This window comes from Perognathus longimembris, chromosome 23 (assembly GCF_023159225.1).
Source record: "Perognathus longimembris pacificus isolate PPM17 chromosome 23, ASM2315922v1, whole genome shotgun sequence".
Taxonomy (NCBI): Eukaryota; Metazoa; Chordata; class Mammalia; order Rodentia; family Heteromyidae; genus Perognathus; species Perognathus longimembris.
The window spans coordinates 15,533,249-15,556,349 of record NC_063183.1 but is presented as its reverse complement, the minus strand read 5'-3'; the positions used below and the strand labels follow the sequence as shown (position 1 = coordinate 15,556,349).

The following is a 23,101-nucleotide window of genomic DNA, read 5'->3' as shown; positions in this document are numbered from 1 at the left end:
CTCCTTAAGTAGCTAGGTTTGCAGGCCTGAGTCACCAGCGCCCAGCAAGAGATAATTTTTACAAGTCATTTAGAGTTGGGCACTGGTAGCTCACACCTGTAATTAATTACAGCTGCTCAGGAGGTAGGGGATAAGACTTGGTTTCAAACCAGCCTGCAAAAAGCTAGGAAGACCTCATCTCAACCAACAGCGAGTAACACAGGGGTGTGCGTCATCCCAGTTTGGAAAGCGGTTTGTTGACGAGTCTGGTTGCTGCACTCAGCGATGAGAGACGGGGTTGGAGGTGCAGCAATTGTGCGACGTAGGATCTCCTCTGAGCTTCCGCTTTTTGTTATGTTTTTCGTCAAATGAGCAGTTTCCGGCATTCAGAGAGCCCTGGAAAGCAGTTGCACCGGGAGGTGTCAGACCTCCGGGCTGCAGGCTTGCCCTTTCCCGCTCCGGCTTGGCGCTCCCACGGGACGGGAGGGGTCCGACCAGGCCCAGTGCCCCCGGGGAGCAGCGGCGACAAGGGGGAAGTATCCGAGGGTCAACAACGGGAGGTGGCGGGGAGCAGCAAGACACCACCCATCACGATCCCGCGGGCAGGAGAACCTGGGGCAGCGACTTGGGCCAGGGCGGCAGGTTTGCAGCACGCCTCTCCCTACCAACCTCCTGGACGTCTGCTGAGGCCGTGCCCTCGTGGAGGGGATGGAGGCCTCACGTCGGCCCTGGCCGTGGGCCCGAAGCCTAAACCACGCCGAACCAGGAGGTGGCCCTGGCTTCCACCCCTTAGTTCCTCACAACGAAACTCACAAGGCGCGAATACGCCTTCGCAGGGCAGAGCAATGGACTGTGTCTGGAGAACGGTGGGCACGGCTAGCCCAGGGCAAATTTAAAACTCCATCTGAGATCGGAGGTCGGGACGTGGCGCAGGGGGAGGGCAGGCTGGACTCCCCCACCCCCAAGGGTTCCTCAGCACAAGGTGGACCTGTGAGACCAAGCTGAGATTACCCAGGGCGCAGGCGCAGAAGCAGCACCGAGCCGCGGACTACATCTCCCGACAAGCTCTGCGCAGCCCCAGGCCCCAGGGGCGGGGCGACCCTCCCAAGCCAAGTCGTATTGAAGTTGCAGGCTGGGGGCCGCAGTGAAAGCGAATTACTCTGGAGAGCTTGTAGCGGCACCGTCCTCCATCCGGAAGAGACTACAGGTCTAGTCCGGCCGTCTCACCTCTTGGTTCCAATTTGGCTACTCTCTCGTCCCGCCCCTTAAGACAAGTCACCCCTTGTAATTGGTCGGCGTTGAGTCTGGCAGGCTCTGACCCAATGGGAGCTGGAAGTATGGGAGCCGGGAACCGGAAGTCGGTTTCGAGCAGTCGCTGTTGGCTTGTGACGCCTAAACCTGCGCGCGGAAACTTCCGCCGTGGGAGCTGAGTTCTGCGTGGGTCCGCTACTGGCTAATACAGCCGCTCCTGGGACCCACGCAGGCCAGGACTCCGAGCTAGGATATTTTTCCCCCGGTTTTGGATCCAGAGCCTCTAGGCTTCTGTCGTGCGGCCCATTCTTGCTCGGAGCCCAGAGCTCCTTCCAAGAGGGGCGCATCTGGTTTGGGGCCAAGGCTCTCTAGGTTTATGACGATGGCTTCGGTTCCGGGCCAGGAAGGGCTCCTGATAGTCAAACTGGAGGAAGACTGCGCCTGGAGCCAGGAGCTGACCCCACCTGACCCCGGGCCAAGCCCAGAGGCCTCCCACCTGCTTTTCCGACGGTTCCGTTTCCAAGAGGCCGCTGGTCCCCGGGAAGCCCTCAACCGGCTTCAGGAACTTTGTCATGGGTGGCTGCGGCCTGAGCTGCGTACCAAGGAGCAGATCCTGGAACTCCTGGTGCTAGAGCAGTTCCTGACCATCCTGCCCCAAGAGATCAAGGGCAGGGTGCAGGAGCTGCATCCAGAGAGTGGCGAAGAAGCGGTGACACTTGTGGAGGATTTGCAGAGAAAGCTTGGGAGACTGAGGCAGCAGGTGAGAGCGAGAGAAAACTGTTTTCACTTCTATTTGGCCCCGAGAACTGAGACCTTGCGCTGACCTCGTTCTCCAGTTGATTACATCTTATGTTGGGGGAGGAGGGATTTTTGTGGTTTAATCTGCCTTGTTTTTCCTCCAGATTGTCCCCATATGAACAGTGAACCGTGAAGAGTGTGCCGTTTTCATCTGAGGCAGTATTTGGATATAGTTGTTAGCCCTGGAATTAGATTGACTGGGTTCAAGTCTGCACTAGCTTTTGACTGGGCCAGTTACTTGATCACTTTGGATCTCAGTTTTCTCACTGGTAAAATGAAAATGGTAAAGTGGGGCTGTTTTGAGGTTTCCAGGGAGAGCAGGATGTAAAGTTTCAATGACACTGCTGGTTTATATTTAGTGCTGAATATCTTTCTGTTATATTAGGGCCAACTATGTTGTCTCCTTTGCAGAGCTGCATCTCCATTAATTGAACGTTGTAAAACCGAGGCTTTTGGGTCACTGCTCCTCGGGGCACCAAAATTTAGCTTTTCTAGTAGTGAAAAACAGAAACATCTAGAAGAAACAAGGGACAACCTAATGAGTGAGGCACATCAAATGAATACAGGGAAGATGTGCACTGGGAGTGGACCTTCATTCCTCCCTATCCCTCTTGCCCAGTTTGTCAGACACACTGGAAAAACAAAACAAAAACTTTAGTGTACACCATCTGTCTCTCCTGCTGATTCCAAAGAGATGGTCTGCATTTGTCTGCTAATGGCTTACCCTCAGAATCCTGTACTAATTTCCATTTTCTGTTGAACCTGTTGTGATGATGAGTGATGTGGTTGGTTCCCAGGTCACAAACCAAGGGCGGGGAGCAGAAGTGCTTTTGGAGGAGACTTTGCCACTGGAAGCAGCAGGAGAGTCACCGAGCTTCAAGCTTGAGCCAATAGAGACTGAGCGAAGCCCTGGCCCCAGGCTGCAGGAGCTGCTAGACCCCAGCCCCAAAAGGGACCCCCAGGCTGTAAAGGAGAGGGGTGAGGAACAGTTATCTGGGCAGGTGGGAGGGAGGAGGGGCTTTGGGCTTGTCCCTGACACTAGCAAGATGTAGCACAGATACCAAAGGGAAATTCTGGGGCTGAAGTTCTCAGATGTGTTAGGAAAGATATAATAGCAGTATGCTGGGTTGGACAATAGAGAGGTAGGAATCTCTTAGGTAGACCCCCCCCCTCTTTTTTTTTTTTTTTTTGCCAGTCCTAGGGCTTGAACTCATGGCCTGAGCACTGTCCCTGGCTTCTTTTTGCTCAAGGCTAGCACTCTGCCACTTGAGCCACAGCGCCACTTCTGGCCGTTTCTGTATATGTGATGCTGGGGAATTGAACCCAGGGCTTCATGTATACAAGGCAAGCACTCTTGCCACTAGGCCATATCCCCAGCCTGGTAGAGCCCTTTTGTGCACAGAACAGGCAAGTAGATGAAGGATGGTGGGGCCGGGACTGCTGCTGGCCAGCACAAAAGACTTCTTGCATTCCTTTACTCTGATCCTGTCAATTTGGATATTTATTATGCCTCTTAATCACTTTGTTTAGTCCTAAAGTGAGAGATTGGGTATTAGGGAATGCATCTGTCTTGTAATAATCCATGAGTCGTCAAAGTTTGGGAATGCCATTCTCATTCTGATTTCTATCACCTTCAGCATTGTCTGCTCCCTGGCTTTCTCTCTTTCCTGCTGAAGGGAATGTGGAAGACAAGGAGATGACTGGGCCCCAGGTGATGTGAAAGTTCCTGTTGTCTTTCCCTAGTGCCCTTCTTTCTTTTTGTAGTGCTTATTTTGGGGTGGGATGGGGCCTTCTGCTACTTGGATGACCTTTCTCTGTGATCACATGTGTCCCTCACCTTCTTTGTCTGCTCACCTACCACCTGTATGCCTGGGAGCCTTCTTCCTCATGTGTCTTTGTCACTCCTGAGTTTTTCCCATTTAACCCGACTCTGCTTGACTGGTTCCTGGTGCCTGTGGCTAAAGGAGGTCTTGTGTTATTTCAGTTGCCTGAGAGCTTAGAGGACATGGCAGTGTACATCTCCCAGGAAGAGTGGGGCCATCAGGATCCTCGTAAGAGATCCCTCTCCAGGGACACAGTACAGGAGAGTTATGAGAACGTGGACTTGCTGGGTAAGGACTTCTTTGTCAGGGTTGATAACTGCCATTTCTGACCTGGGTCCTGCCCCAGCCATAAGAAATTACCATAGTAGACTCTACTCTGTCGGTCTCAAGTTCCACACATGAGATCAGTTAAACTGGCACAGTCAGCTTATTATAGCTTATTATATTACTTGAGCTCTAGCTGCCAGAGCCTTAGTCAGAGTCTGAACTACATCATACTTCAAAGAGCACAGCGAGTGAAGTTCTGTGACATCCTGCCTACACACACATTTGGTGTCCCAGGATGGTCTAAGTGACCTTTAAGTTCTTAATTCCTTGTGATTTTGAGATGCTTCTTATTCTGAGCTCATTTGTGTTTCCTATGCTCTATTAGTATGTCTAGGCTGTTCTTCAAGGACAAAAATTTGAGGGACACTGATGACAACATATCAGCTTATTAGCTCTCACAGCCCGTAAAAATTCAGGAAGGAGTGAGGGCTTTGTGAAATTTGGAAATAATGAATGTTCACAAAGTCAGCTGTGTGATACCTACATTACAATGAATCTCTTTGATTGAACTCTTATGGAAATATTTAAAATGGTGCCTGTCACTGGTGGCACACTTGTGTAATCCTAGCTACTCAAGAGGCTGACATCTGAGGATTGTGACTCAAAGGCAGCCTGGGTAGGAAAATCTGTGACACACTTTTTTTTTTGTCAGTTATGGGGCCTGAACTTGGCCTGGGCAGTGTCCCTGAGCTGAGCTCTCAGCTCAAGGATAGTGCTCTACAACTTGAGCAAGTTCTGATTTTCTGGTGGTTAATTTGAAATAAGAGTCTCACAGACTTTCCTGCCTGGCTGGCTTTGAACCATGATCCTCCTGAGTAGCTAGGATTACAGGCATGTGCCATCAGCACTCAGCTGTGACAGTCTTTTATCTCCAGTTAGCTATCCAAAAAAAACAGAAGTGGAGCTGTGGCTTAAGTGGTAGAGTGTTAGCTTAAGGCCAAAAAGCTCAGGGACAGCTCCCAGGCCCTGAGTCCATGTCTCAAGATCACAGAAAAATAGAAATGATCCTGTCAAATAGGAAAAAGTAATAGGTACATTTAGGTGGAAGGTATATAAGAGAGCTTTTCTGCATATATGAAAAGTCGCAGAAAGTTGAGGGAAGTCTTAAAAATGAGATTGTGAGTATGGTATATCTGGGTGGGTATGTTGAAGGGTATACCAGTCAAAGGTCATACTGCAATTTGTTTTCATTGGGTTTGTATAAAGCAAATCACAGCCATGAACTCATTCGTACCAATTCTGCAAAGCAGTTACTGTTAGCTTTTGTTTCCCTTAATAGGGGCCACTTCCAGGTTTCCCCCTCAGTGCTTTGAAGTTATTAAAACACAAAAACAAACTCTATTTCTTTAGAGGTAAACACTGGGAATAGTTTAGTTTATATTCTAAGTAATTTGTGTCAGACTTACCACGCGTTCTGTTCCTACCCACTAAGAACAGGGAACGAGGCTCTGTTTTCCCTGCCTGATAGAAGAGAGCAGTGATAGAGTTCTCTTTCTTTAATTGTGAACAGAAGCACGCATTCCCAATCAGGAGCCTTTGAGCACCCAAGTGGAACAAGGAGGGAAGCCATGGGATCCTAGCATCCAGAGTTGCAAGGAAGGCATGAATTCCAGAAGCCCAGCTCCAGGTAAAGAATGGAAAGGGTTTGAGTGTAAGGCTTTTGAGGAATTGGGTACAGGGCCAGTACACCACGTCTGCCATGAAGACCTGCCCACTTTCCGTCCTGTGAGGAACCCTGGGTTCAAGTATGAGGAAGCACTTATTCTTGGGTTCACTTTTCCCTTCCCTTGTTTCAGCCCTACTCCTTCTCACCATTCTTGAAGGACAGCAGTTGGGGGAATAGTTGGGGAGGGGTTGGAAGCTCTAAGAAGGAAATGCTAAAACTAGTTCAAGTTCTGAGCTCTGATTCCTTGAGCAATAGCCCCACCGCTTAGCCATGTGCTTCTGTGGATGGCTTTACTTACAAGGAATGGAAAACTGAGGTTTGGCTATCCTGTTAGTGCCTCTGACTTGATAGGCATGTAGGACTTTCTTTTCTCCAAAGTAGAAATAATGTAGAAGCTTGTGTTTTCTCTCTAGCAGGGGAAGAGAAGTTTGAGAATCCAGATGTAAGTGCTCAGTCTGTTTGTACTGAAAACAACCACTCTCAGGCACTGCTCCCTGGCCAGGCCAGAGGGGAGGTGCCCTGGAGTTCTGAGCAGGGAAGATCTCATGACAGGGCAGAAGGACCTTGGGACCCTCCCCTAGAGGACAGAATGGAACAATCCTTAGTGGAAGCCACAAGTTGCAGAGGCCTGGGGCAACCAAAGGAACTGCAGCCAAAGAAACTCCATTTGTGTCCCTTGTGTGGCAAAAATTTCTCTAACAACTCAAACCTAATCAGGCATCAGAGAATACATGCGGCGGAAAGACTGTGCATGGGTGTGGAGTGTGGTGAAATCTTTGGTGGGCACCCACATTTTCTGTCACTACACAGAGGACACCTGGGAGAGGAGGCTCATAAGTGCCTTGAATGTGGAAAATGCTTTAGCCAAAATACCCACCTAACTCGCCATCAGCGCACCCATACAGGGGAGAAGCCCTATCAGTGCAATGTGTGTGGAAAAAGCTTCTCCTGCAACTCCAACCTTCACCGGCACCAGCGGACACACACTGGAGAAAAGCCGTATAAGTGTCTTGAGTGTGGGGAGATCTTTGCTCACAGCTCCAACCTCCTTAGGCACCAAAGGATCCACACTGGAGAAAGGCCATATAAGTGTGCTGAGTGTGGGAAAAGTTTCTCTCGGAGTTCACACCTTGTCATTCATGAAAGAACCCATGAGAAAGAGAGACTCGACCCCTTCTCAGAGTGTGGAGAGGGCATGAGGAGTGACAGTACCCCCTTTCTTGCAAACCATGCACCCCACAGAGTGGAGAAGAAACTTTTTGAATGTTTGACTTGTGGGAAAAGCTTCCGGCAGGGCATGCATCTCACTAGACACCAGAGAACGCACACAGGAGAGAAACCATATAAATGTACCCTTTGCGGGGAAAACTTCTCTCATAGATCCAACTTAATCAGGCACCAGAGAATTCATACAGGAGAAAAACCTTATACCTGTCATGAGTGTGGAGACAGTTTCTCACATAGCTCCAACCGGATTCGTCACTTGAGAACACACACAGGAGAGAGACCATACAAGTGTTCTGAGTGTGGAGAAAACTTCTCTCGGAGTTCACGTCTTATGAGTCATCAGAGAACTCACACGGGTTAGAAACTGGGATATCTCTTTGCCCTTGATTAGATGGCATATTCGGAGGGCTCTTTTATTAAGAGCTGGCATTCTTTGCCCAGGTAATTAATATAAAGAGGAAATTCAGGCTTCTTTTGAAAAGGAATGCAGAGGCAGCAAAGGACACAAAAAGGAGTTCAGGCTGCAATAGTAAGTATGTGAGTTTTTGAGTGAACTGTTTAGGACCACTTTGAAGCTCAGCCTGCCCAAAGTGTACCCCCCTTCTTGGTGGGTATAAGCAAGGTATGGTTTGAGTGTCTGTCTGATTGTGTTCAATGCTTATTCCAACAATTTTGGAGATCCATGTAATCCTCCTTCCTTATTTGGGACATTAAACCAGAGCATTTGGACTCCCTAAGGCCCTTGAGACCAAAGAAGGGCCCTAGTTTGGGAAACCAGCTCATGACCAAGAAGACTAGTTGTAAACAGCAGTTCTCTTGAAGGACCCAACTGGAAAGCCAGTTGTGTGGTTTGAGGGAAGTATCCTTTCCCTCTGGGTTGAGTAATCAGGCATGATCCCCCCACCCCTCACTCATATCTCCCTCCCCCCACCTCCAATGGTCTGACAAGTGCTATACAGGCATGTCACACACATGTGACCTCAAACCAAAAGGAACCAGAGACCTAAGAGAAACTGTAGACTGGAACTTGTAGGTGATCCTAGAAATTAACAGATGAAATGTGTGATTAGTCTACCCATGCAGAAATCTGAGATCTCTCACTTGTGTCCAAAAAAAAGAAAAAATACGAAGAGCTCTGAATCTTGTTCCTGGGTGGAGGGTTCCATTAAAGATGGATTCTCTAGAAAGTATTTAAAATATGGATCCTAGAAAACTTGAGATGTCTTTTTCTTGTTAAAAATGTTTGGATAGTAATAAATATCTTTAGGAAATGTATGTGTGAGTCTTCATTATGACTTTACCCTGGGGACACATGATATTGGCTTGAGGCAGGGTGGAAGATGGGGAACAGTGAAAAGGCTGACACCGATTCAGGGTGCATTGTACCCTTAATCTGGAACTGAAACCCATTTGTACTACTGTAGTGCCAGAATCCAGATACCCCAAAGACCACCGAGACCAGGATCGATGCAAAAGCAAAGGTGCACTTTATTAGCGAATGCGCATTCGGGCCAACGCTTCACCAGACGCAGCTGAGACCAGGGCGCTGAGAAAGGGGATTGCACACTTTTTATACTGGTGAACAAACAACTTAGGGAACTTTCCATGTTGACATCCATTCTATTGGTCAACCTTGAGTAATGCCTGATATTTTCAAACCTGGTTGGTTAGGGGCCATCTGCACATTTCAAAACAGCAGTGGTTTTTCTCCAGGCTAGGTCAGCTTGCCTATCTGTTGCTTGCAGCTTGGTCAGTTACTGGGTGGGCACATAGTTGTGGTTTTTTTTTCCAGTAGCTGTATTTTTAACTTCTCTAGCTCTAACATGGCTGCTTCTTTTCCAAAATGGAGTCACTTTGGTCTCATTTAACTTTACTTTTTAATACGAAAACATATTCATCCTCAAGGAAGTAAGTATACTGTGATGGAAAAAATAGGAGAGGAGCCCCACACTTCAGTTTCAGCAGCTGACAATGGCAAACCATGCGGGCCCAAAGCAATTGGCGTTTAGGTCTCAATTTGTCAAGGAGAAATAAATCTATCTCACAGGTTAAATCTACGTTTGCTCGAGAAATAAAAGGAAAAACAAGTCCTTGAAAATTATGAGGAAAGCACCCCGTGACCAGAGCGCACCGCCGCTAGGGCCTACTTTCCCGGAGTGACGGCCTGGGGCCGGAAGCCGCGAGGCCTGAGGAAGCGCAGCGGCCTCACCGCGCAGGACTCCGACCGTCCGCGAGCGACGGAAGGCGACGTGAGACGGTGGCGCCCGCTACAGGGCCCCTCTAGGCTTCCGCTGGCTCGGTGATGTAAAGTCCTAACTGCCGGCTAGGCAGGAGACAGCTCTCTCCGGGATCGCAGAGCGCAGGCGCATGGGCGGGACTAAGGGGCGGCATCGCGACGCTACTTCCGGCCTGCGGCGCTGGACTCAAACGGAGACTCGGAGGCCACCCGAGTGTTCGTTGGCGTCCGCTATGTCAGTGTTGTGCCGCCATCCTTGGGTGTTTGCTCGCCGGCTCGCTGTTCACTGGTGCGGGGGCCCTCGCCAGTGAGCTCGAGAAGCCAGAAGCGGTCTCCGTGGAAGCCTCGCTGTCTGAGGTAACCAAGAAGCTGCTTTCTCTCCGGCGGCCGCACGCAGGGAGGCTGCGAGGCCGGCGGGCCGGGACCCGGGCCGAGGGCTGCGTCCTGCCGCGGGCACAGGACCCACCGTGAGGAAGATGCTACGGGACACCTCAGCGTTTGGACCCGGGCCCGGATTCGGTCCGTGCAGCCTCCGCTGTCGCTGATGCCGAAGCGCGAAGGCTTCGCCTTGGAGCCCGCGGCGGACGGCCAGGGGTGGGCAGCCAGGAGCCAGCAGCTGGCACTGCCCAAGGCATCCTGGGCAAAATTTTGGTTCCCTTTCGGGAATGTGACACTCACGTAGTACCAAGCCTTACTTACAAGCCTAAATGACGCTCGAAGATATATAAAATCAACCCAGTAGTCCCACTAATCTTCACCAGCTCCCATTCTCAGTTGTTTTTTTTAAAGTTTGATAGTTTTGTAAACTAAAGTGTTTTTTTTCTAGTCCAATTAAACAGAATTGTAAAATTCTATGTAAGTATTCTTGCAAAGAATGGTGAGCATCTGGCTTGCCTCCTGAAGAGACACTTTTTGAGAAGAATGGGCCTACTTTCCCCTAATTTTTCTTTTTCTCATAGGGTCTTAGTTTTCTGGCATTGTTCATACAGTGGAAAGTGGCAGAAAGGTTGCGAAAGATAGACTGGGGTGAGCTGTTACGGTTGGGGAAACTAAGAATATACTGTTATTTCCTCCTTTTTTCTTATGGGAAAAATGGGATATGATACACACAAATCACTTGTATGGGTAGCCTTCACACTCACCCACCATGTTGGTACTGATTTTTTTCAGTTACTTACCTTTCCTGAGCTATTTTTTTCCAGAGGCAGTGTTACCAGATTGTTTTGGGTTTGTTTTTTTGCCAGTCATGGAGCTTGCCTGAGCACTGTCCCTGGCTTCTTTTTGCTCAAGGCAAGCACTCTACCACTTGAGCCACAGCGCCACTTTTGGCTTTTTCCATACATATGGTGCCGAGGAATCAAACCCAGGGCTTCATGTATGCAAGGCAAGCACTCTACCACTAGGCAGTATTCCCAGCCCAGTGTTATCAAATTGACACTTCTTTTAGCTGTGTTGTACTTTGAAATAGTAAAGAGGAGAGAAACAAAAGGCCTGGCAATTGACTTCCGCCATACTAAAGCTTGAACTAGGGTCTTTTTCCTTAGCTTTTTCCACTCGAGGCTGGCTCTCTACCACTTGAGCCACAGCTCCACTTCCAGCTTTTTGGTGGTTAATTGGAGCTAAAGTTCATGTACTTTTCCTGCCCAGGTTGTCTTCGAATCTCCATCCCCCGCTATCAGCCTCCTGAGTAGGTAGGATTACAGGCACAAGTCACTGGTACCTTGCTCTGGCAATTGATTTTAAATGAGAAAGCAAGGCTGGGACCTTTTCTGTTTATTTTTCTTTCATAATTAAATAGCTATTACTATGGTTCATCTGACTTTGTTGACTTGTACTTTTTTTCTCTCCTTGGTAACTTTAGGAAGAAGAAACTTTCACTGACCTCTCAACCACACCAGGTTGTCAAAGGTGGCACCACTAAGGTGTCAGACATAGGAGCAAAACTGTTGCTACAATAGAATGATGATGGTAGATGTGAAGATTGAGTATTTGGATCCTCATGTCAGGGACCTGTGGGAGACCAATGGGCCTGTGACAGAGCATTCCAGTCAAAGTAAAGTATCTTCACAAACAGACAGCCTCAAACATACGAACTCTTGCTGGCACTTCCGGAATTTTGATTACCACAAAGCAGCAGGACCTCGTGAGGCTGTCAACCAGCTTCAAGAATTATGCCATCTATGGCTGAGACCAGAAGTGCATTCCAAAGAGCAGATCTTGGAACTACTGGTGTTAGAGCAGTTTCTGGCCATTCTGCCGAGGGAGATGCAGACTCAGATACGGAAGCACCATCCAAAGACCATTGAGGAGGCTGTGTCCTTGGTAGAGCACTTGCAGAGGGAATCTGATCAAATAAGGAATGGGGTGAGAAGAAAGATCCCTGACACATACAATGTAATAGGATGAAGGTGGTTGTAGTGGAGGTGGGGGTAAGTTACTGAGAAATGTTAGATTAGTTCACTTCTATTGTTCCTTTAGAGAAGTTAAGGTGGTAATTGAAACTAAAGTGCACTAGAAAAGTCAAGCCCACTGGTTACAGAAATCATAGCATATACTTCCCTTGCTTTAGAGAAAAAGTCAAAATTTTTTTTTTCCTTTTGGAATCATGATGAATTGAAGATGATAGTCTTGGCTAAGGAGACTTGAAGTCTTAGGAATAGCAATAAAAGCAAGGGGAGGAGTGTCTAGAACTCTTTAAAAAACAAAAACAAAAACAACCCTGCCAGGGGCTGGGGGCTCACATCTGTAATCCTAGCTACTCAGGAATCTGAGATGTGAGGATCTCAATTTGAAGCCAGCCTGTGCAAAAAAAGTCCATAAAACTCCAATAAACTCCTCTGAAAAAGCTGGAAGTGGCAATTTGGCTCAAGTGGTAGAGCACTAGCTTTGATTAAAAGAAGCTTAGGGACAGAGCCCAGATCTTGAGTTCAAGCCGCAGGACTGGCACAAACCAAAACAGACACAAAAAAGACCCAAGGAGACATGGTGGCTCACACTAGTAATTTCAAGTACTTGGAGAAATAGAATTGTGGCTCAAGACAATATACAGGGGAGAATTTTGCTGAGACCTTAACTGAAAGAACAAGCTGAGCATGGTGGTACATAGGTGTATGCCAGTTATGTGGAAGGCATAGGTGGAAGAATTGTGGCCTGAGGCTAGCCCAGGAAAAAAGCATGTGACCTTACCTAAAAAATATAAGCAAAAAGTGTCTTGGTGGCTCAAAGTGGCAGAATTCTTGTTGAGCAATGGCAAGGCTCTGAGTTCAAACCACCTCAAAACAGAAAAAAAAATAATAAATGAGAGCAAGGACAGTAGTGAAAAGGAGAAGCTGGGCACTTGCTGGTGGCTCTCACCTGTAATCCTAGCTACTCACAAGGCTGAGATCTGAGGATCGTGGTTCGAAGCCAGCCCATGCAGAAAGTCCGTGAGACCCTTTATCTTCACAAAAGCTGGAAATGGCACTGTAGCTCAAATGGTAGAGCGCTAGCCTTGAGCAAAAAGAAGGAGAAAAAAGGGAAGATTGCAGAGGAAGAGGGAAAGACCAAAAAAAAAAAAAAAAAAAAGGATTTTGAAGGAGTAGTATTCCAACAGAGAGCTTTGATACCAAAGATTTGTGTCTCCCCCCACTGTAGCTGAACCTCTTGTCCTTAGTGGTTGATCATTGATTTTTCTTGTGAGTGGGGAGCCAGGGTATGCACTGTATGGCTTAGGTAAAGAATACAGGTAGAACATACATTTGGTGTCAATTATTTGGAGTAGGTTAGAACCACTCTTCATCTCTCAATTTCTCTATTATATCCCCATTCCCTGAAAAACCATTCTTGCCCTTAGGGAAATTCTGCTATTAGCAAAAATGTTCAGTTCTTTAAATTTTAGAGAAACTGAGGAAACAGACAACCACTAAAGGAATATAAGTCAAAAGAAAAAGCCAGGCAAGGCAGTATCTGAATCGGTACCCTGCTCAACTTCATTACTTGTCTGAAGTGAGTGGTAGATGGTGAGGGTTGCTATAGTGTTAGAGGAATAGCAGCAGGTATGTCCTATCCCCCTTTTCATCTCAATTTTCCCATGTTGCTATCCCTGTGGAACATTGGTCACCCCATATATTTAAATCCTTCTGTGGTTTTCTATGACTCATGCTTTTAACTCTTTGGAATGTACACTTGTTCCTTTTCTATGTCTGCCCCCAACTCAAAGTAAGTTCTGTAGTAACAGAATGGGAATTATTTCTAGGTCACAGTCCTTGAGCCAGGGAAGGAGACAGTTTTCTTGGGAGAAACAGCAGAAGCCCCAGGCTTCAAGCTGAAGACAGCAGAGGCTCCACCAGAGGGCATGTCCCAGGAGGAAGAGTTTTGGATTACATGCCAGGGTCTACAAGAACATCAGAGTAAGAATACTCATAAGGAAGCCAAGCCTGTATATGAGAGGGGTAAGGAGCTTAATAATTTCTTAGAACTATTAGCAGTTTGTTCATCCTAAATGTCATGGGCAGTTTTTGGGTACCCAGGTCTGTGGATCTGTAAGAAGTGCCACAGAGCAGTTAGGTGACCCCTCAGACAGAAGAATGCACCAACTATGGGCAAAGGTAGGGTTTTACCTAGGCTCTAGGCACAGCCAAATCACAGAACCCTGCACTGTGCTCCTTAGAAAAGTAAAAAGGAGGGAAAGAAATCAAGAAGCAGTTTGGGGCTCTTTCATCCTAATGAAATACAGAAGGAATTGTGATCAGACTAGTTTTGTGGTTTTTGGGGGGAGATGGGGTAGTATCAAATGTAAAGACAAGTTTGTATTAGGAAAATAATAAAAGGCAAAATAATTCCTACCATATATTGGAGTCAGTACTTCATTTGAAATACCTTTTTCCTAACTCGGGAAATTTTATGTCCTGAGATAAAAATTGGGAATTGTATTAATTCCTCACGACAACTAAGGAAACAGCTGGGGAACTGAGTCTGAAGGCTGGTAGATACTTGGTTCTTAACTATATGAAGGTTATTTCTGGCACCATACATCTCTTAAAAAGATATCCTATCTTTTTTTCCCTCTATCTTTTCTTAAACAATGAGGACCTGTATTATACAAAAATGAGCTCAGGATCTTCATAAAAAAAGAGATTTCCTCTGGCTCTTTCTTACCCACAGCTGTGCCTGCTGAACCGATTCTAGCCTTTCCTGAGCAAACTAACACCAAAGACTGGACAGTGGCACCTAAACTCATCTTGCCTGAATCCCAGGTGAGCTGTGATTTCTACCTGCTTAGAGCTGCCTTTCCTTGCTGCCAATGAGTCATATTGCCCAGGAGGGCATCAGAGGCACATAGGACCCACTTGCTTGGGAATTGGGTACCTCCTAGGCTGTTAGGTGATGCCTTGGCTCCTTTCTGCATTCTCACTTTAAAATAAAAAATATTACACTCACGTTGTAGGTGGGAAGGTTGCTTAGTGGTACAGTGCTTGGTTAGCATACATGAAGCCCTGGGTTCAGTTCCTCAGCACCACATGACAGAAAAATCCCAAAGTGGTGCTGTGGCTCAAGTGGGAGAGTGCTAACCTTGAGCAAAAGGAGCTCAGGGAAGTGCCCAGGCCCTGAGATCAACATCCAGGACTGGCAGATACATGTGAATGTGTGTGTGTGTGTGTGTGTGTGTGTGTGTGTGTGTGTGTGTATGTATTACAGTCGTAATGATGTGGGTGCCTTCTGAGAAATGTAAATGAAAATAATTACAGTCATGGAATGATGAGGGTGCTTTCTGAGTTAGATGGTATAAGTCCATTGCTTGATGAGGCCTCAAATAGTAAAAAATATACAAATCAATTTGCTTATTTCCAACTACTGTGTTGTGAACCTAACTATACCTTTTTTTTTTTTGCCAGTCCTGGGCCTTGACTCAGGGCCTGAGCACTATCCCTGGCTTCTTTTTGCTCAAGGCCAGCACTCTGCCATTTGAGCCACAGCGCCATCTCTGGCCGTTTCCTATATATATGTGGTGCTGGGGAATCAAACCCAGGGCTTCATGTATTCGAGGCAAGCACTCTTGCCACTAGGCCATATTCCCAGCCCCCTGACTACACTTTTATACATCTCATAATTGCAGCAGTATCACAAAAGTACATTGTACCATAATTTCACAAGCAGAAATTGTGCAAATTCACTATATTCTTAATGACCCTGTGTATGTAAAGCCTGTTGTTGACCAAAAAGAATCATCTACGTCATGCATTGTTAATTCCTTTGATATATGGTCTACCACACATTTTTAGCCAGGTAGTTGGGCAGCTTCTGTAGTGGCAAGTACTGAGCTAAATCCATTCTCTTCTCTAGAGCTTGTTGGCATTTGACGACGTGGCCATGTATTTTTCTCAGGAAGAATGGGAGTTATTGAATCCCACTCAGAAGACTCTCTACAATGATGTGATGCAGGAAAACTATAATACTGTCATCTCTCTAGGTAATGATCCACTCTCCCTTTGCATAGGAGTTTAAGTGAAATCCTCTCTTACTCTCTTCTCTTAGCTGGTTGTATCTCAGGCAGATGATGAAGGCAAGAGAAGATAAATTCAAATTATATGGGGGAGCTTTTTCCAAATTTAAATGTTCATTTCTTTCAAATTCCTTATTCCCCCCCCCCCCCCCACCCCGGGCTGGGGATATGGCCTAGTGGCAAGAGAGCTTGCCTTGTATACATGAGGCCCTGGGTTCGATTCCCCAGCACCACATATACAGAAAATGGCCAGAAGTGGCGCTGTGGCTCAAGTGGCAGAGTGCTAGCCTTGAGCAAAAGGAAGCCAGGGACAGTGCTCAGGCCCTGAGTCCAAGGCCCAGGACTGGCCAAAACAAAACAAAACAAAACAAAAACAAAACAAATTCCTTATCCCTTTTCCTCCACTTTTTCCTCCATTCCTCTTCATCCATTTTCTGCCAGAGTTGCTCTTATATAGCTTTTGATACTCTAATCTTGAATAATAGATAGTATTCTTGCCTCTACCTTCAAAATACAGCTTGGATCCAACCATGTCTCAGCTTCTTTCACTGTTAGCATTATGGTCAAAGCCAGTGTTACCTCAAACCAGATAGCTCTGTGGCTGGTGCTTCTGTCTTCACTCTTTTTTTTTTTTTTTGCCAGTCTTGGGGCTTGGACTCAGGGTCTGAGCACTGTCCCTGGCTTCTTTTTGCTCAAGGCTAGCACTCTGCCACTTGAGCCACAGCGCCAATGTGGTGCTGGGGAATTGAACCCAGGCCCTCATGTATATGAGGCAAGCACTCTTGCTATTAGGCAAGCCCTGCCTTCACTCTTGTTCTCCAGTTTGTTCCCACACAGCAGACAGTGATCTTTTAAATTTTAAAAACCCTGTGACTTCAGGAAAAGATCTCAACTTTATCCCATCCTAAGGACATACCACGTTGTAGCCCTAGCTTACCTTGCTGTATTCATCTCTTGGCACTTTTGCCCTTGCTCTGTCCTTAACCTTACTGGTCCTGCTGTGACTTAAACTGGCCATGTCCATTTCCACCCACCTCCTTCCTTTATTCAGCACACTGATGTCCCCAATTTCTTCATTTTTGAGCACCTTTAAGTTCTGCCCAACTCAGAACAGTATTATTCAAGGCAGGAAAACCTGTTTATTAATGTCACGCCTGAAAACAGAAGTCACTTGGGAAACAGGCTTTTGGTTTTGGTAGATACTTGATTTTAATTTATAATGGAAAAGCCATTTTTGGTACTCCAGAAATGAGTACACACATACTTGTAAAGGTATGCCATCTCTATTGAAAGAAGATCTTGTTGAGTGCTGATGGCTCACGCCTATAATCCTAGCTACTCAGGCAGCTGAGATCTGAGGAATCAGTTCAAAACTAGCCCTGGTAGGAAAGTCCCTGAGACTCCAGTAAACAACCAGAAAACTGGAAGTGGCTTGAAGTGGTTAAGGCACTAGTCTTCAGCAAAAGAGCTCAGGGACTGTGCCCAAGCCATAAATTCAAGCCCCAGGATGGACTGACCAAAAAAACAACAAACTGAAACACAGAAAGTCAGGGTCTTATATATTTTAGAAATAAGCTCAAGATATTGTTCACAGATAAAAATGAGAAATTTCCTCTGCTACTTTTCTACAAAAGTGCATGTTGCCTGAGTCTTAGGTGACTTGTGCTTGCCAGGTGTTTAGGATTGCCTGAGCTGCCTTTCCCTGCTGCCTAATACCAGCATTGCTCTGCACTGCCTCTTGAGGCATCTGTATCAGTCAGACTTGACTTAACAAGAGAGATTTATTTTGACTTGAAATTTCCGTCTATCATGATGAGGATAGTGTGGCAGGACAGAAGCTCAGTAGGAGGCAGTAAAAGTATACTTGTATTAATGGCCTTTCTCGCTTTGCTTTTTTAATTCCATCTGGGCCACCTCTAGCCAAATGGTGTCATCCACATTCTGGATGTAGATCATCTCTGGAAATGCTCTTACAGACCTAGCCAGAAGTGTACTCTATAATCTTCTAGTGCTACTTATCAAAGTTGACAAAATTCACCATCATACAGCATCTTATCCCAGATGTTCTTCAGACAACCACACCTGGCCCGAGGAGATCAGACACCCCTCAGGCCCTGTGCTGGTTTCTTGGCTCCTTCCTTTTCTCATTTTAAAAGAAGATAATGTGCTTTTTGCGTTTTATTTATTTATTTATTTATTGGTGTCGATCCTGGGTTTTGAACTCTGGTCCTAGGTGCTGTCCCTGAGCTTCTTTTCTTCAAGGCAAGCACTTTACCAATTGAGCCACAGCACCACTTCTCACTTTTTTGAGTAGTTTATTGGAGATAAGAGTCTCATAGATTTCCTGCTATGGCTAGCTTCGAACCACAATCCTGAGATTTCAGCCTTCTGAGCAGCTAGGATTACAGGCATAAGACACCAGTGCCGAGCTGCCTACTACACATTCTTATTCTAGTTGTCCTGCTGCTTCTTCAGTGGCATACTCAGTTGAAGTGTATTGTTTAGAACATGGTGGCTTTTGAAGAAGTGGCCATGTATTTTTCCCAGGAAGAATTGGAGTTGTTAGATCCCACACAGAAGGCTTTCTACCATAATTGTAATGCAGGCAAACTATGAGACAGTCTTCTCTTTGTGAATTTGAGTGATGTCCCATTTTTGGCTTAGAGAATACTTGTCAGACAGTGCTGCTGCTTCTGTTAGTCAGTTGTTTATCAGAAGGTAAAAAGGGAGGGAGAGGATGTACCCAAATTCCAAATGTACATGCTTATTTCTTGTCTTCCATTTAAATCTTGGTCCATTCCCTCTCCATTTCCCCAGATTTACCATTCCATATTTTTCTAGTTTAGTAAACATCATCTCTGTTTCTCAGAGCAACAAATATACAGTCATCCTTTCATCCTCTCATCTTGCCATCATTCCCACTAGTAAAACATCAGTGTTTTGTTTTGCCAGTCCTGGGGCTTGAACTCAGGGCCTGAGCACTGTCCCTGGCTTCTTTTTGCTCAAGGCTAGCACTCTACCACTTGTGGTATTTTCTGTTTATGTGGTACTTAGGAATCAAACCCAGGGCTTCATGTATGCGAGGTAAGTACTCTACCACTAGGCCATATTCCCAGCCCCAAACCATCAGTTTTCTTAGCTTCAATTCTACATTTTCTGAGTCCAACCCCATTTCGACATTTGGAACTATTAGCATCCTGTTCTAAGCCAGTATCATCTAAACTCTGTAGATGCTAATTGACATTCCCCCACTGTAGCACCCCCCCATCTCCTTTGTTGTAATTCACAGTTTATTTCCTTGCACCAAAATCTACATTTGTTTCTATAATTCAAAATAAAATTTAGATTGTTTATCAGGGTACCAAGACCCTCCATGATCTGGCCTGTCTCCTGGATTTCATATCCATGTTCAATCCTCTTTAGCCACCTTACTTAGGTTTTTCTTGTTTATTGAACTTGTCATAGCAATTTGTGCTCATTTCTATTTTTCCCTTGCCTGTTATACTTGTCTACCACATGTAAAAACTTTCACTTTTAGATTTCTGCACAAATACTTTCTCAAGGATGGCTTCCATACAGCCTTAGCTAAAATAGATTTCACAAGTGTAGAACCTTAGAGTTCTTTCTTGCTGTCTTTATTTCTTCAAAATTCCTGACATTATTTTTTTTATTTTATTTTATTTTATTTTTGCCAATCCTGGGCCTTGGACTCAGGGCCTGAGCACTGTCCCTGGCTTCTCTTTGCTCAAGGTTAGCACTCTGACACTTGAGTCACAGCGCCACTTCTGGCCATTTATGTATATGTGGTGCTGGGGAATCGAACCCAGGGCTTCAAGTATATGAGGCAAGCGCTCTTGCCACTACGCCATATCCCCAGCCTCCCACTTCCTGACATTATTTATTGACAGATTGCCTTACTACCTTATTGCAGTGTAAGTTTCATGAAATTGGGACTTTGCCTCCTTTACCCCTAGTCACCAGTGTCTAGTGCACCATATCCACACAATTTGTTCTTTTGTGTGTGTGTGTGTATGTGTGTGTATGCGCACATGCTAAGAATTAAAAGCAGTGCCTGAGTCACGTATTCTTTCACTGAGTTATACCTCCAGCCTTAATAAATATTTGTTGAATGAATGATAAAGACTACCCAACCAAACAGTCTAGAAATGGGCTATCAATTGCTTTTGGTTTGTTTCCATTACGTACACATAAGCCAGTAAGCTATGTAAGGGTAAGTCCAAGAGATAGTGCTAAATAAGTAAAAGGTAAGTAACTATAATTATAATATAAATCATTTATGCATATGATATCTAGCCTACTATCCTCAACACTGGCTTCATTATGTCTAGTATTACACAGGCTGAATCCTCTTAAGGAGTTACTAGGACCAGTCTGTACTCCTCGCAACCTCTGGGACATGATTCCCCTGTTTGTTGAACGTGGTAAACTCCTGGTGACAGAAGAGGGCAAATGTGCACTGGGTTCTCATTTCCCATGTCCTTTTTTGTTTGTTTGTTTGTTTGCCAGTCCTGGGGCTTGAACTCAGGGCCTGAGCACTGTCCCTGGCTTATTTTTGCTCAAGGCTAGCACTCTGCCACTTGAGCCACAGCGCCACTCCCGGCTTTTCCTATACAGGTGGTGCTGAGGAATTGAACCCAGGGCTTCATATATACAAGATAAGCACTTTACCACAAGGCCATATTCCCAGCCCCCATGTCCTTTAAAAAAAAAACTTTTAATAACTTTATTATTTTTGCAGCTATGGTTGTATACAATATGAAGTTTGGAATAGGAAGTTTTTGCATATGTTTATGGGTATTAGAATATACCATCAAAGCCTACCTGTACAGACAACCAAGTTATTAATTGAATACAAGCTCTACAAAAGCTTTTAATTACCTATACTAATATAAAATACCTCCCCATATCCTTTTTGTTTATCCATTTTGAAGTTTATTTCTTAGTCGCTGCTCTGCATATCCATCTATGAATATGGTAGAGCAGAGATAGTTGTGAATATGGAAGAATCCATTTACTTATCTGCTGTAACACACTGTAAATGTGTTCTTCATTCTTCCTGAGTAGAAGTAATGGAAAAATTCACTGTTAACTTACATTGTTTAATTTTTTTCATTTCACAGCATTATTTGTGCTTCCCAAACCTAAAGTGATCTTCTGTCTAGAACAAGGGGAAGAACCATGGGTTCAAGGATCCTCAGATTTCAAAGACAGTCATAGAGGATCTTGTACAGGTAAATCACAGCAAGGGAAGAGATGTGTTCATGTGAACCTTTTCAGGAACTTGTTTTTCTTCTAATTAAGGAAACAACAGTCATTTAAGTTTTCATTCCATTTCTGTCGTTTTCTAGTTTTGGAATATAGGTGGCTGAATCTTATGTTTATTCCAACAGGGTTAAAAGTAAAAAATGACAATGAAAACCATCAGCCTCTATCTCTTTCTGACTTAGAAATACAAGCATCAAGAGACATAGTATCAAAAAAGATCAAAGTGGATGTTTCCCAGAAAGCAACAGGCAAACAAAATCATGGTGATACACACAGAGTGGGAAAATGGTACCGTGATTTTCCAGTGAAGAAAAGGAAGAAACTTTCAACATGGAAACAAGAGCTACTAAGACTTATGGATCTTCACAAGAAAGATTGTGAAGGAGAGAAGCCTTTTAAATGCTCGGAATGTGGGGAAACCTTCAGAGTTAGCTTCGACCTTATTAAGCACCAAGGAGTTCACACTGAAGAGAAACCTTATAAATGTCAACAGTGTGATAAGAGGTTTAGATGGAGTTCAGCTCTCAGTAAGCACATAACCACACACCAAGGTATAAAACCATATAAATGTTCTTGGTGTGGGAAAAGCTTCAGTCAAAATACAAATCTTCATACCCACCAAAGAACTCACACAGGAGAGAAGCCTTTTACTTGTCATGAGTGTGGGAAAAAGTTCAGTCAGAACTCCCATCTTATTAAACACCGGAGAACCCACACAGGAGAGCAGCCTTATACCTGTAGTACATGCAAGAGAAACTTTAGTAGACGCTCAAGCCTTCTTAGACATCAGAAACTCCACCAATGAAAGGAAGTTTGTTCAGTGTCCTCATTCTGAAGAAATTTACCAAATAGAAGAGCTTGATCCTTAAGTTGAGAAAATAAAAAATGAAGTATGAGTTTTCACTATCAGAAAATTTGGAGGAAATAAGCCTTGTGTTTCACAGAGAAGAATCCAATTTGGCTCTGCAGGGAGTTCTCTAGTTGTACTAGTTGCTGTTATTTTTTTTTAAACCAGCCCTGAGGCTTAAAATGAAGGCCTGAGTGCTGTCTCTGAGCAACAATTTTTTGTTCAAGGCTAGTGCTCTACCACTTGCCACAGTTGTATTCCATTCCTGGCTTTTTGGTTAATTGGAGATAAGAGTCTCATGGACTTTCCCACCCAGGCTGGTTTCAACTGCAATCCTTATCTTAGCCTCCCTGATTAGCTAGGATTATAGGTGTGGGCCACTGGCGCCCATTGCAGTTTTACTTTCAGCTGTCAGGGAATACCTTAGAGGTATTCTAAGAGTGTTCTAATAATGGGAAAGGACTGCTTTGGAATTGTACTTAAAAATAGTAATTTTAGCGTCATATAGCAAGTGCAGCTAGTCAGTAGTCTTCCACAATCACAGAAATAAATATTGTTGGGCCTGTTGGTTTTCTTCTCAGTCTTAGAAATCTGCAGCCAAATCACTTGTAGCATGATCTTCTAAGGCAAAAAATAAATAAGTTTAGGATTATAGGCATGAAATGAATTCTAGTAATCATATTGGATGTTCTTTCTCTTGTTGGACACTTCACAAAATTGGACATTATAGTGATCCCTTTCCTATCCCAGGAGTTACATTTCAGACACTCCCACCATAGGTGAAAATCTGCAAAGTAGCAGTGCTATATTTAATATATAATGTATATTATATATCTGTATTAGATAGATAGATAGATAGATCTTTTAGGGCTTTATAAATCTTTCCCACTCTCCTATAACCTTTTCCACTCTTTTGTTAACCTTTCTCACACTTTGTGTGTATGTGTGTGTGTGTCCATTGTGGGCCCTGAACTCAGGACCTGGGTGCTGTCCCTGAGCCTCTGTGCTCAAAGCTAGCACTCTAGCACTTTGAGCCACAGATCCACTTTCAGTTTCCTGGTGGTTAACTGGACATAGGAGTCTCACAGGGACTCTTCTGCCCAGGTTGGATTTGAACCGCAATCCTCAGATCTCAGCCTCCTGAGTAGCTAGGATTACAGGCGTGAGCCACTGGCACTTG

General features: G+C 45.1%; 2 protein-coding genes across 14 annotated transcripts in view; both read left to right on the top strand.

The window, feature by feature from the left end:
* Window positions 1-1,378: 1,378 nt before the first annotated feature.
* On the top strand, window positions 1,379-8,485 carry Znf263 (zinc finger protein 263). Of its 4 annotated transcripts, none has more exons than XM_048331716.1 (6): window positions 1,379-1,990; window positions 2,826-3,006; window positions 3,666-3,739; window positions 4,013-4,139; window positions 5,689-5,805; window positions 6,261-8,485. In XM_048331716.1, the coding sequence occupies exons 1-6, from the start codon at window positions 1,607-1,609 to the stop codon at window positions 7,430-7,432; spliced, it is 2,055 nt and encodes a 684-aa protein (XP_048187673.1). In that variant the 5' UTR covers window positions 1,379-1,606; the 3' UTR covers window positions 7,433-8,485. The 4 variants fall into 4 exon arrangements, with proteins under 4 accessions (XP_048187673.1, XP_048187672.1, XP_048187674.1 ...); XM_048331715.1 differs by having other exon boundaries at window positions 6,258-8,485; XM_048331717.1 differs by lacking the exon at window positions 5,689-5,805.
* Window positions 8,486-9,500: 1,015 nt separating this feature from the next.
* Znf75a (zinc finger protein 75a) overlaps window positions 9,501-23,101 on the top strand; it is a 63,474-nt gene continuing 49,873 nt past the window's right edge. For 2 of the 10 annotated variants that reach the window (XM_048331723.1, XM_048331724.1), the window contains exons 1-6: window positions 9,501-9,664; window positions 11,169-11,671; window positions 13,542-13,737; window positions 14,450-14,541; window positions 15,629-15,755; window positions 20,930-21,040. In XM_048331723.1, coding sequence (XP_048187680.1) covers window positions 11,267-11,671; window positions 13,542-13,737; window positions 14,450-14,541; window positions 15,629-15,755; window positions 20,930-21,040 — 931 coding nt within the window. In that variant the 5' untranslated portion in view covers window positions 9,501-9,664; window positions 11,169-11,266. Of the gene's footprint in view, window positions 9,665-11,168; window positions 11,672-13,541; window positions 13,738-14,449; window positions 14,542-15,628; window positions 15,756-17,696; window positions 17,897-20,929; window positions 21,085-21,199; window positions 22,159-23,101 lie in introns of those variants that run through there. The other 8 variants (XM_048331725.1, XM_048331726.1, XM_048331721.1 and 5 more) reach the window with 7 other exon arrangements.

Coding starts and splice junctions, on each gene's coding strand:
- Znf263 (XM_048331715.1), top strand. CDS start 1,607: ATGACGATGGCTTCGGTTCCGGGCCAGGAAGGGCTCCTGATAGTCAAA. Junction 1,991..2,825: donor TTGGGAGACTGAGGCAGCAG/GTGAGAGCGAGA, acceptor GTTGGTTCCCAG/GTCACAAACCAAGGGCGGGG. Junction 4,140..5,688: donor TGAGAACGTGGACTTGCTGG/GTAAGGACTTCT, acceptor AATTGTGAACAG/AAGCACGCATTCCCAATCAG.